Below are 12,877 nucleotides of genomic sequence, written 5' to 3' on the forward strand. Positions count from 1 at the left end.
GGCGTCGCCAGCTGTGACTGGCCAGTGCGTCCGCTCACTTCCTACAAAAAAGAAACCAGGTCACGTGCACAATTATGCCAACATGTTTATTAAGCACCGATTAAAGCAGGAGACTGCCACCTTCACAGTTGTTAAGGAATCTTAAGACCCAACCAGTTCTTTGTTTCACAAATGAGGACGCTGAGGCCCAGAGCTGGGTAAGTCTGGGACCCAACCAGGGCTCCCACCTCCTGATTGTGGGGCACCACTGGGCTACTGCACCTTGTAGCCTCCACTGTTCATTTCAACCTAAGGAACATTCTTTAAACACGTCCTATTGAGTGACAAGGCAAACCCAATATGCCTAGCCCAGAGCTGAGCACTGAATGCTTTGAAAATAAGGGAAAAACACCTGAGCCTTGCAATTGAATGCTTGTATTTACAGAGTGCATTTAGCATTTAAAATTTTAGAATTTAAAATTCTGAGCCCTGAGGCACCACCAGAATATCTGAGCCTAGCTCTTGTAGCTGAGGGTTAAGCTGAGCAGCCACACTTGTACCACATCCTGCCTGCGCACTTGCTGACATTTGTCTCTGACTTGTGGGGCTCCAGACAAGCAGGAGGCTCAAACAGGTGGTGCCTCTTCAGGATCTTGGCTAACCTGTCAGACTTTTATCCTTCCCCTTTCCCAGGGATGATGGCAATGTTACCATCTGCCCCCAACTCCATTCGGGACTTTGGAAAAGGGGTGAGGACAACAGGAAGTTGCCAGGAACCCAGAACCCACAGCCAATTGGTCTGTAGGCAGCACCCAAGGTGGTGTGATTAAGGAATATGAGAAACTAGGCATCAAGACTTCTCCGTGCAGCCTGACAATAGCATACTATCAAAAACAGGTCATGGACCAATGCTTTGGTACAAGGGCACTAACCCTCACTCTTCCCAGGGGATTCTGCCTGAGCAGGAAATCACTGGGGAAAAAAAAAAAAATAGGATGCCCTGAACTTGAAACTAAGAATATCACCAAGCGTCTTATTTGTGCAGTCTCTAAATTCAGTGCCAACAGCTCCTAGATGAGGTGGGATGCACTGGAGCTGTTACCCTTTGACAGACAAGGAATGTGAGCCTAGAGGGGGCTGAAGGATTCCCCAACCTCCTAGCCCTACTCAGCACCAGACCCCAAATTCTTTACCAGGAGAAACGAGGCCTGGAGAGTCCAGGCAGACTCCCCAGCCTCCCCCAGTCAGTCTTCCCCTTGAGGAAGGTCTTGGGCTCACAAGACTCTGCAGCACCCTCAAGGCATCTTCTGGGTCCAGTCAATGGATCATGCACACCTATGAATCCTGAGATCTGGCAGGGGAGGCCATCCACACCTGATTTCCTTTCCTCTTTTAACTGATATCAAAAGTAAATAACAGATGAGACTGCCCTGTGAGGGAAGGAGTAGGAAGACTGGGAGTCACTTGGAGCTCAGAAACATACACCTGGAGAGAAGCTCTGCTTCTAAGACAGCAGCCAAATTCTGCCCATCAAAACCCTCTTCCTGCCCTGCCAGACCCACAAAGGAAGTGGCAGAATTCCTGCCCTCAGGAGCTCCTGGTCCTCTTTGCAACTACACACAACGCTTACAAACACATTACAAAGTCTTCATTCAAAGAAAAAAAAGTCTCAAGCTAACAAAAGTAGAAAATGCAAATTTTGAGTGCCTTCTCTTGTGTCCTGTACTCTCTGCTGTTTTCTCATGTGGAGCGCAGACAGACCTCTATGCAGTCACTCCCAGTCCCTGAAGTCTCTATGGTCCATTCTGAAAGGACCACAGTCTCTGATCATCTTGACTGTAGCACCAGTCAAAAGCTACACCAAAAACTGGTGTTGTTTAAGCCTTCAGGGACCCTTTGCAGGTCAAGAATGTAGAAAAAGATAGCACAGAGTGACACCCTTAGGAAAGAGAAAGTAGAGGTACCTTGTCGCATATATATATGGTATCATCAAAAGGGCCACTGCTTTCCATTTGAATAAGGGAAACAATAAAAAAACAACTCTCTCCAAGACATCCCAGAATAAGGGACCAGCATCAGGCACAAGGGAAAGCCCCTAAGAGATAGAGCACAGGTCCTGCCAGGGATGCAGGAAGACAAGAGGATGCCCTGCAGGCTCCTGCCTGGTCAGCCCTCCTCTGCATGGCTGCGACCCTGCGGGGGTGAGCTCCCCTGGCCTGCAGAAGGCACAGGGAAATGCAGGCCCACCCGATGCCGGGCATGAGTCTGCATGTGCACAGCCAGGTGGTGGTTTCGGTTGAAGGCCCGGCCACACTGGGGGCACTGGTAGGGTCGCTCACCAGTGTGGATACGCTGGTGACGCAAGAGGTCCGAGGGCCGGCGGAAGGCCTTGCCACAGTAGGGACAGGCAGGCCAGCCCTGATTGTTGCCTGTGTGCAGGCGCTGGTGAAGCAGCAGGCTCTTCCGCTGCTGGAAAAAGCGCAGGCATTCACTGCAGTGGTAAATCTTGGTGGCTGTGGGCCTCCGCCCCATGAAGGCACGCCCTCCCAGGGAATGGTGGCCCGCGGGCTCCTCGGGGAGCCAGCGGATGACAGGGCCAGGCACTACCACTTCCCCTGGCTCCAGCGTAGAGTGGCCTTCCCCCCATCTGGTGGGTGAGCCCCCGGGAGCTTCCCTGTGCTCCTCCTCCACGTGAGTCCTTTGATGGATTGTCAAATTAATCTTCAAGCGGAAGCTCTGCCCACAGTCAGGGCAGGGGAAGGTCCGTTCCCGCCGGCGAGGGAGTACGCGGGGTGTCTCCCCAATGGCCCCTGGTGGCCGAGGCTCCCCAGTGCGCACCCTTGGCCTCCCCTGGGCGTGATGCCGCCTAGGGCCTCCAGTCCTGTTCCTAGGCCCTCTAGGTGTTCTACACTTGGTCCGGCTTGGGGACCCCAGGCGGAGCTGCTCAGGCACCATCTCGTCCTCAGACTGAGCTTCTGTCTTGATGGCCATGCCACCACCACCTGGCAAAGGAATCTATGTTGGTTCCAAGTCCTACTCCCACCTCCCCTGAATCCTTTCTCCTCCAAGGGCCCACAACATGGGAAGGGGTCCTGCTCATGGGGCCTCACCAAGCAGGCACTGCCCTGTCCCATCATTCAGTCCTGTTTGCTATCTTATTCCTCACTCCTGGAGGCTGAGCTGGGGAACCAGGAGAGAGGAAAGTAAGCCACAAAAAAACAGCTGCCAGATAGTCCCTGGGGTCAGAAGACAGATGGTAGGAGATAGGTAGGTGGGAAGGTGGAAGAGAGATCCTGGGCCATGGCAGAGGAGTTGGCAGGACCCTAAGAGTTCTGAAGTCAGTAATTATGATCTGTAAAGCACAAGGAACCCGTGGGCCCCCATTACCTCAGGACGAGGTGAGAGACCCCAGCAGCCTGGAGGAGGCCAGTGAATTAACCTCACACAATCCCTCATCCATATAACAAATGGGCCAATCCCTGCTTTCTGTGTGCAGAGAGCACCCTGCAAGGCAGCCTATGATTCCTGCCTGGGTCTCAGTGCAGGTATCCCCTGACTCAGGCAGGACTGAGTGAGGCCAGAGCCACCAGGATAACAGCAAAAAGCTTACTCTCGGGCTGGGGCTGGGGCTCAGTGGCAAAGCGTTTGCCTAGCATGTGTGAGGCACTGGATTTGATTCTCAGCATCACATATCTATAAATAAAATAAAGGCTGAAAGCCGGGGTCACTCCACAGGGTTGCTGAGAGGCTGGAATCAAAGCGGAACATCCTTTTGGTCACCCTTGACCACAGCCTGGTAGCCCGCAGCCTATTCCCAGCGGGGGATTCCCAGCCAGCCCAGACCAAGGGGGAAGACTAGGACCACAGGCTGACTGGGCCTGTGGGTCACACCTGGGGAGGGAAGGAGGAGGGAAGCCTCAGGATGAAGTCCTTCACCAGGTCTCATCCCCAGACCCCTGCTACTCCCAAAGGGCCCTCTGAGCTGTGTGAGGCTCTGCCTTGGTGACAGGTGCTGCCTATTTACTCACCTGGCCCCAGACTGGACATGATGTCCCTGGGAGGGGAAGCAGGTGACTCCCCCTCTGAAGATTCTCCCTCCTGTTTAATTGAGGACAAAATGCTGGTGTTTGCTGGAGGTCCTGCAAGACAGAGAATCCCATGGGGCTTTCCTGACATGGGGTTCTTGCAGAGTGGCATGACCACCTCTTCAGCAGGCTCTGGCCATACCCAAGGGCCTGCCAGGAACAGTGACCCCCAGGCCTCAGTCCAGTTGACTGCAGAGGTAAGAAGAGAGATATGAAGGCCACAACCATAATCTCCCCGCAAACTTAGGCTCACAATTTGTCCCTTTGCAACTGACTATCACCCTGATGGTCCTCAAAAGGAAAGAGGGTTTGGGGAGGCCTCAGAGCAGAGTCTCAGGTCTTCGATGGGCAGGGATACTGTCCTCCTCTGTCTGAGAAGGTCCCACCTGACTGATTCCATGAGCTGAATCCAAACTTATACACTGGCCAGGAAGGAGCACACAGGAAGGAAGGGATTTCACTTCTACCTGCAGAGGGTCACATTCAGTGGGGGAAATACAAAGAAACCACGGGGGAGAAGGCAACACACTGAAGCTGGGCCAGCTGCAAGAAGGAAGAATAGGGAGGAGGAGCCAGAGGAGCCAGTGTGCGCTGAGACAGAAAGCGACTCTCGGGATTAGAGGCCACATGCTCTGCTGAGTGTCCTCTGAGTTACAGTTCCAGCTCAGGATGGCAGGAACTGCCTGTGAACAGAAGCAAACAGAACTTGGGAGAGGTGACTAAAGCCAGTGTTCTCAGCAGGTCTTCAGAAAGAGGATGTTTACTGACACCTACAACATGCCTGCCACCCAGCACTGTGCTAGGCATGAGACATAAACTGCCTTGTTGATAGGACCACTGGAAGAAGCCCCAAGAGGCTCAATCCACATCCCTCCCCAAAAGCTCCATGCAGATATTTTCTTGCACCGAAAATCCAAAACCTACCTTCTTTTAGGGTCTACCTCAGGAGCCCCTTTCCCAGGAGCCCGTCCAGCTCAGCCCAGTCACATCCCCAGCTATCTTTCCTGCTGAACTTCTAGCACGGCTTGTGTTTGGTACTCATGCACTGCCAGAAGACACCATTCTTGTTGCTGTCCTGGCTGCCCTCACTCACCAGTGCCCAGCCTGGGTGGGGTCACTCCTGCTTCTTCGTTCTGTTGGTGTTGAGGGGCCTGCCCTTCTTTGGGCTCCTCCTGGGCATGGCTGACTGGGCTGGGGGCTTGCTCTGGATATGGAAGGAGACCTAAGGAATGCAAACCAGTGACACTAAGCACAACATGGAGATCTCCCAAACAGATGGTCAGGGACCGTCTGGGAAGTGTGTAAATGCAGAGTCCCAGAGACCTGGGACATCAGACCAAACACTGAGTGTGATGATGAGATGGCTTTACCTGTCATCCAGCCGCTAGATTCTCCTCTAGAGCCTCATGTCCAGGAGGACTGCATAGTGTGATAATTGACACAGGATTAGCAGCCAGGACATGACAGAGGGCTGCTGTTTAGGGTAGGGAGAGGAAACACAGTATTGTCTGTTCCACCAGCCATCATGGTGGCTGCTGGCCCCCACTCCAGCCCGCTCTCCACAGCATCAGAGAGCCCAAAGGCATGGCAGAAAATATACACCGCACATGTGGCCCTGAAGGTTCCCGAGTTTCCAAAGTGAAGTATTCCCTTTTGAGACAATGCTTCACCCTACACTTGTCCTCTTATTCAAGTCTACACAAAATGTCTGTCGAGGCTTGCCTCCCAGCAAGTCACAACAGCTCAGCCGTCACTGAAGTTGTCAAATCACAAGCCCCCAAATGAGCACATGTCACATGTGCCCCTCCCAGTAGAAATGGAACTCTACTTTTTTTTTTTTTTTTTTTAAGGAAAATACCCATGAAGAGAATGAAATGCATGATGAGTGAAAGGCTGACGGTGAAGGCTGATGAATCTACCATCCAACACAAGTTCAGCCGGAGGCCTACAGCACCAGGCCATGCGTGCTGAGTGCCGTGAGCAATCAGACAGCACAGATGTGCACAGGCAATCCAGAACCACGGGAAAGAGGCTCCACCTCCACACCCGGAACCCACAGTGGCTGTTCCGGAATTGCAGGATCCAGAGAACAAAGGTTCCTCAGAGACAAAAGCAACCCAAGCAGGGCCTGTCTGCTTGCCCTCCAATGGCATTCTTTTCAAAGGCAAATGGTTAACACCAACTGAGTGTAATCAGAGGGGAAAAAGAAGAATTCAGCTGGATTTGTAACTGGTAATGCTGCTACCAATTCCCCTCTTGAACAAGGGCACGACCTTGGATACCAATTGGTCACATTGTTCAGCAGACTTTATCTACAGAATAGTCATCAGCTTCCATAGAAAGCCTGACAAACAGGACAGTGAAATGTCAGTGGGTCATCCGAAACCTCATCTTTGGACCCTTCTTAGAACAAAGAGAAACCCAGTGCCCATCCTCGTAAACCAGGCAAAGCATCACGGACGTGAGGCTGTGCAAGATCAAGCCTCAAGAGTGAGAAAAAGAAAGGTCCAAATCAAAATATGAAATCCTGACAGTTCTCAAAAACCCCCAAGGATAGAAAGTGACTTAATGACAGTGGAAAGGAGAGCTAAATCCTGGTGCAGTCAGATTTGGGGATGCAGAGTGAACAAGAGAACAGCACTAAGCCGGGCGCAGTGGCACACACCTGCAATCCCAGCGGCTCAGGAGGCTGAGGCAGGAGGATGGCAAGTTCAAACCCAGCCTCAGCAAAAGCAAGGCCCTAAGCAACTCAGTGAGACCCAGTCTCTAAATAAAATACAAAGCAGGGCTGGGGATGTAGCTCAGTGGTCGAGTGCCCCTGAGCTCAATCCCTGGTACCGAAAAAAAAAAGAACAGCACCCTCAGAGCCAGAGCAGTGCTGCACACTGTGGTGCTCTAAGCAGAGGGGTGCCCAAGATGCACTCTGGTCATCAGAAGACCCATGTGTACCCTGGTCACCAGGCCCCTCCCCCACATTCCACTAAGTGAGGGAAGCAAAGAGAGGCCCCAAAGAGAGGTGGAGAGGCTATTATTTTGAAAGCACAGCAGGAGAGAGAGCTGCATCCTCTTCAAGATAACCTGGATTTTGCCAGTGACACTTCTGTCCCTGGTGCAGGCAGACCCTCAGCTCCTTAGGGACAGAAAAAACAGACCCAGAGAACGATAAAAATGATGTGCCTAGAGTTAAGTTTGGCAATGTACAAATCTTTTCTTTCTTTTTTAAATGCAAATGTTCTGAGCATGGAGACCCATATTAGAGGGCAAGAGGACACAAGTTTACTTTAATAATTTCCCTAAAAGAGGGCTTATTTATTTTGCAAACAAAAGCCTAAACATTAATAGTAATACTGGATACATTATTTTGAAATTATAGATACTACAGAATCTACTACAAAAATGTTGGGATCGGATATAAAAAGACTCAAATAAGTTATTATGCTAATAAAGGTGGGAATGTAACATTACAATGTAAAATTTTTAAAAAAGTGATATACAAGTTTATAAAATCAAAGATTAAATCTGAATCAGGAATGTCTATATGAACTCATTTCTTTTCAAAAATGCATATTTTTGCCAGGCATGGTGGCACCCACCTGTAATCCCAGCAGCTCAGGAGGCTGAGGCAGGAGGATCAAGAGTTCAAAGCCAGCCTCAGCAAAAGCAAGGTACTAAGCAATTCAGTGAGACCCCGTCTCTAAACAAAATATAAAATAGGACTGGGGATGTAGCTCAGTGGTCAAGTGCCCCTGAGTTCAATCCCTAGTACCCCACCCCCAAATGCATATTTTCAGGGCTTCCAGATAGCTAAACACATGCAGGTCCCAGGATGGTGGCACAACAGAGAGGGAGTCAAAGCCCCGTGCCCTTCCCCCAGGTTTCACCCTTTGTCTCTCTTCACCTGTATCCTTTATAATAAACCAGTAAGCAGGCAGCACATAGTCAGTGAATAAGGCAAAGTTCCAGCCCTCATGGAGACAGCAAATCAACTAGGTCTATCTAACATTCCAAGAGAAAAACATAAGACACGAACAAAAACAGCCACACAAATGGTTAACAGGGATATAAACAGAAAAAAACACCCAGAAGTAACACCTAAAATTCATAACTAGCACTCATCTAGGGTCTCTAAATACTATGCTTCACTAAAAACAATAAAAACTTCTTGACGAGGGGCTGGGGTGGACATCAGTGGCAGAGCACTTGCTCAGCACGTGGAGGCCCTGGGTTTCTTCCCCAGACAAAACAGAAAATCCTCGGAGAAACTGATTCCAGGCCCAGGGCAGGAAATACACAAAACAAATCTCGTGTATCTTAAGGTGTCAGAAACTCATCAAGGTCATGTTAAAATGACCTCTGGGCAAAACTTGAAAACGATTCCACTTGCCAAAGATGGTACAATTTAAATATGAAAATAATGGCTACAAAGGACTGGCACAAACAAAATATTTAAAAATCTGAGAAGTCATAATACTTGAAAACAATACAAAACAAAAAGCCCAAGCCTTTGGCCGCCTTTGGAGGCTACAAAGACAGAAAAGTCATCATTCAAAAAACTGATGTAGGAAAGAGTGAAGCATCTATCCTGCCTCTTCTGTACTGTAGTTCAGGGTAACTAAAAGGATTAATTAGAGGAACTATTCATCACAAAAGAGCTTTAGCTTTTAAGAACAGAAGTAATGACACTTTCACTATTTTGCTACCCTTAATGAAATAATGAAGCCAGGCAGCAATCTCCATGGCTAATTAAAGTCACTGGTGAAAAGCTGTCAGGAATTTCATAACAGAAGCATGAAGCTGATGATCTCAATAAAAAAGACAACCAGACCCCAGCGCCTGCTGGCCCACAGGAGTAAGGGGCACACAGCAACACCTCTGAAGAAGTCTTGTCAAAAACACGGAACCTGAGTCTACGTAAACTGCTAATCCACCTCCCAATCTGTAGGAAATGCAGGAAATAAGAGACCATGTTAATGACACCAAATCCAAAATGTGGGAAACAATAGCATTAAAAAGATGTAAAATAAGCCAGACACAGTGGTGCACACCTGTAATCCCAGCTGCTTGGGAGGGTTAGGCAAGAGGATAGTAAGTTTGAGGCCTGTGAGACCCTGTCTCAAAATTAAAACTTTTTAAAAGGGCTGGGGGTGTAACCCAGTGTAGAGAACTTGCCTAGTATATGCAAAGTCCTGGGAACGATCCACTGTAACACATACACACACACACAGATAAATGACAATAAAATGACAAAAAATAAATGGCATGGGTGGTGTCTATCAGCTAATGAATGATTAAACAAAGTGTGGTATGTCCACAAAATGGAATATTATTCAGTCACAAGAGAAATGAAGCACTCACACAGACTAAAACATGGATGAACTTTGAAAACATTATGCTCAGTGAAAGAAGACAGACACAAAGGGTCATATTATATGATTACATTTATGTGACACATCAGAATAGGCAAATTCCACAGAGGCAGAAGGCAGGCTAGTGGCTGAGAGGGTCTGGGCAGGGGGGAGGGCAGCAGGGAGTGACTACTAATGGGTACAGGTCTCTCTTTTTTTTTTTAGATGTTGATGGACATTTATTTTATTCACTTATTTATACGCGGTCCTCAGAATCGAACCCAGTGCCTCACACATGCTAGGCAAGTGCTCTACTACTACGGAGCCACAACTCCAGCCCCAAGGGTCTCTTTTGATCGGACACAAAAGTTCTAAAGTTAGATTGTGGTGATGGCTGCACATCTCTTAATATACCAAGAACCACTGAATTGTACGCTTTAATAGAGAAATTCTATGGTGTATAAATTATATCTCAATGAAGCTGTTGAAAAGGGGGATGACTTTTTATAGATTTAAGAAACAGGCTGGGGATGTAGTTCAGTGGTAGAGCACTAGACTGCCATGCAAGAGGCCCTGGGTTTGATCTCCAGCACCAAGAAAAAAAAAAAAGTCACTTATAAATCAAATGCAATGCATGGACTTTAGGTTATGATATTAGGGTCCAAACCCTACTGAAAACATTGTTGAGGGAAAGAGAACAAGGACCAATCATTAGTTGTTGTTGTGTTTTTTAGGGGAAGGGGTATAAAAATGGTATCATGGCTGTGTGTACAAAAAGGAAAGAGACAGATGAAGCAAATGTTGAAGAAACAAGATCATGTTAGGTCCCAGCAATAATTTGGAGGTTTACTGTCTTGTTCTCTCTGCTTTCATTTATTTGTTTTTTATATTCAAAAATGTTCCCCAGAGCTGGGGACATGACTCAGTGGTAGAGTGCTTGTCTGGCATGCACCAGGCCCCAGGTTCAATAACCAGCACTGCAAAAAAGAAAAGAAAAAAAGAGTCCCCCAGAGGATTCTGATAGGCAGTGTCACCTTTGGAGACTGGCTATAGGAGGATCCAGCCCCAGCCTCCTTCTCACAAAGGAACCCTAGTGCCACAGCAGCTTCCTGATGCAGGCTAAGCTGGGGAGCAGAAACGGGCAGGTGGACACAGACAGCACGGAAAACATCAAGAAGTGATGGTGATGTCACTGCACTGTCACATCAGTGATAATCAGCCCTATTTATCACGGTACAAGAACGTTCCCATGCTCTACATTTCCCTTTGTGACTACCCCTCCTACAGATCCGAAACCACAGGGCTCTAAAAAGAAGTCTTCCACCTGCCCCCACCTGGGGTGGCCTTGGAGAGCAGCCCACTCTGGGATAAGGGTCTGTGCTCCCTTCCCAGTTCTCAGATTATCTGGACACTTAGGAGGTGAGCCTGTGGTCCACTATGCCCCAGTCACTCCCTCTTGTACCCACTTACCAGTGTCCAGCCTCCTTGGACATGCGGCCTCTTCCTCAGTCCCCTTCTCCTTGCTTTGCTGGTCTTCAGGACAAGGCTCCTCTCCTCTCTCTATCCGGGTGAGGATGTCAGGTTTGGAGATGGCATAATCTGCATACAGAACAGGGACAGGATGGGGTAAAGATCTGGGTCCCATATACCCATGGAGAGGCTCTGATGTCCAAAGTAAAAGAAGCAAAGCAAAGACAGACTGCAAGAGCCCAACCTCGGACAAAGGCCCAGAGACCCCTACACATCCTTACCCAGGGAGACCAGTGTCTCATAGTTGCCCCTCATCACATGCTTGTAGAGCTCCTTCTGCCAGTCCTCCAGCTTGCCCCACTCAGGCTGGGAGAAGTAAACGGCCACATCATCAAAGGTCACTGGCACCTGGAACCACAAGTGTCACACTCGCTCACCCACACACTTACAGGCACATCCCAGGGGGCTCCCCACTCCAGGGCACCCAAAGGCTACCTTGGGGACCTCCCCCTTGCTGCCAGGGGGCAGCCGAAGGATCCAGAAGTTCCTGTTGCGCAGCAGGTTCTCCACGTTCTCCAGCCGCCGCTGCAGCAGCCCGTACTCCTGCAGCAGGGTCCCCAGCATGGCCCACTTGCCCTCCAGCTGGTTGCCGAACTCCACGGCCGTCTTCTCACAATCAGCCAGCTTCTTCTCTGCTGTCCCAGTGCGTCCCTCCAGAGTCAGCAAGCGGGCCAGGCAGGAATCCACCTTCTTCTCCAAGGCCTGAATAGCAGCCACCACTGTCCACAGCGTGATCTCTGTGGAGTAGAGGTATGAGTTCTTCTCGGCAGCTGGCTGGGGCGACGGAGGTGTTAGAGGTCTCTGGTCCTCCATTCGCTTGTCCCGCCCTGGAATCTGCTCAAAATAAGAGAAAAGAGAGATATTACCAAAATTATACAATCAAAATTTCCAACTCCAAACTCAGAATGACTCCTGCTCCAGTGCAGCCCCATCTGGGATCCTGCTGGCCAAAGAGCGGAAAAGTGGAGAAGATAGGAGGCCAGAACATCAAGCAGGAGTCCAGCTCTGGTAACTGGAGATGGTGGCTGCACCAGGGTGTTGGCAGGTGGTAAACAGGAGGAAAAACAGCCAAAGAAGGAAAGCATCAACAATCTCAGGTGACTCCCCAATCTCATTCCTGAGAATGAAGGGGCAAGGCTTATCACAGGGAGAAAGAACATGAGCCCTGCAAGGAGCTCCCAAGCCACACCCACACATTGGTTGACTTTAGGCATGGTTTTTAAAACACCTTCCAAAGAATTCATTTCCACATCTAGAAAATAGAATATCTAGAACAATAGTGTCTACATAATAGTATTTTGAAAAATGATGAGACAATCTTTTGTAAAAAAAACAGTGTAATGTATTTCACATAACAAATAACAGGGGCTGGGGTTGTGGCTCAGTGGTAGAGTGCTTGCCTAGCATGCACGAGGCCCTGGGTTCAATCCTCAACACACCACATAAAAATAAATAAACAAACAAAATAAAGGTATTGTGTTAAAAAAAATAATAATGTGAGTCCTGTATTGATGGGGCTAAGACAACAACGGTGATAGCCACAGACTGAATATTTGGGTCTCCCCCAGATTTGCATGTTGAAGCACTAATCTCCAATATGATGGATGGCATTTGAAGGTGCAGCCTTTGGGAGGCACATGGTGGGTGGAATAGGACTGGTGCCCTGAAAGAAGAGACATGAAAGCAATGATATCTTTCTCCACGGTGTAAGACTATGACGAGAAGGCAGCCAACCGCAAACCAGGAAGAGTCCCCACCAGGAACCAAATCAGTGGCACTGTGATCTTGGACTACCAGCCTCCAGAACTGTGAGGAGGAAAATTTCTGCTGTTTAAGCCACCAGTCTATTATACTTTGTTATAGCAGCTGGCTAAGATGATGATGTTGACGAGGCCATGCTCTGGCTCAGGGATACTCTAGGAAATAGTCACATGGCCT

General features: G+C 49.0%; 1 protein-coding gene across 2 annotated transcripts; it reads right to left on the reverse strand.

Moving 5' to 3' along the window:
- Window positions 1-72: 72 nt before the first annotated feature.
- Znf783 (zinc finger protein 783) lies at window positions 73-12,120 on the reverse strand. 2 transcript variants are annotated; one of them, XM_015493724.2, is made up of 6 exons: window positions 11,375-12,116; window positions 11,161-11,287; window positions 10,880-11,008; window positions 5,158-5,286; window positions 4,008-4,118; window positions 73-2,981 (listed from the first exon to the last, which is right to left on the reverse strand). In XM_015493724.2, the coding sequence occupies exons 1-6, from the start codon at window positions 11,750-11,752 to the stop codon at window positions 2,146-2,148; spliced, it is 1,710 nt and encodes a 569-aa protein (XP_015349210.1). In that variant the 5' UTR covers window positions 11,753-12,116; the 3' UTR covers window positions 73-2,145. The 2 variants fall into 2 exon arrangements, with proteins under 2 accessions (XP_015349210.1, XP_048642705.1); XM_048786748.1 differs by lacking the exon at window positions 5,158-5,286 and having other exon boundaries at window positions 11,375-12,120.
- Between the last annotated feature and the right edge of the window lie 757 nt (window positions 12,121-12,877).

Source organism: Marmota marmota, unplaced genomic scaffold (assembly GCF_001458135.2).
Source record: "Marmota marmota marmota unplaced genomic scaffold, marMar, whole genome shotgun sequence".
NCBI classification, from domain to species: Eukaryota; Metazoa; Chordata; class Mammalia; order Rodentia; family Sciuridae; genus Marmota; species Marmota marmota.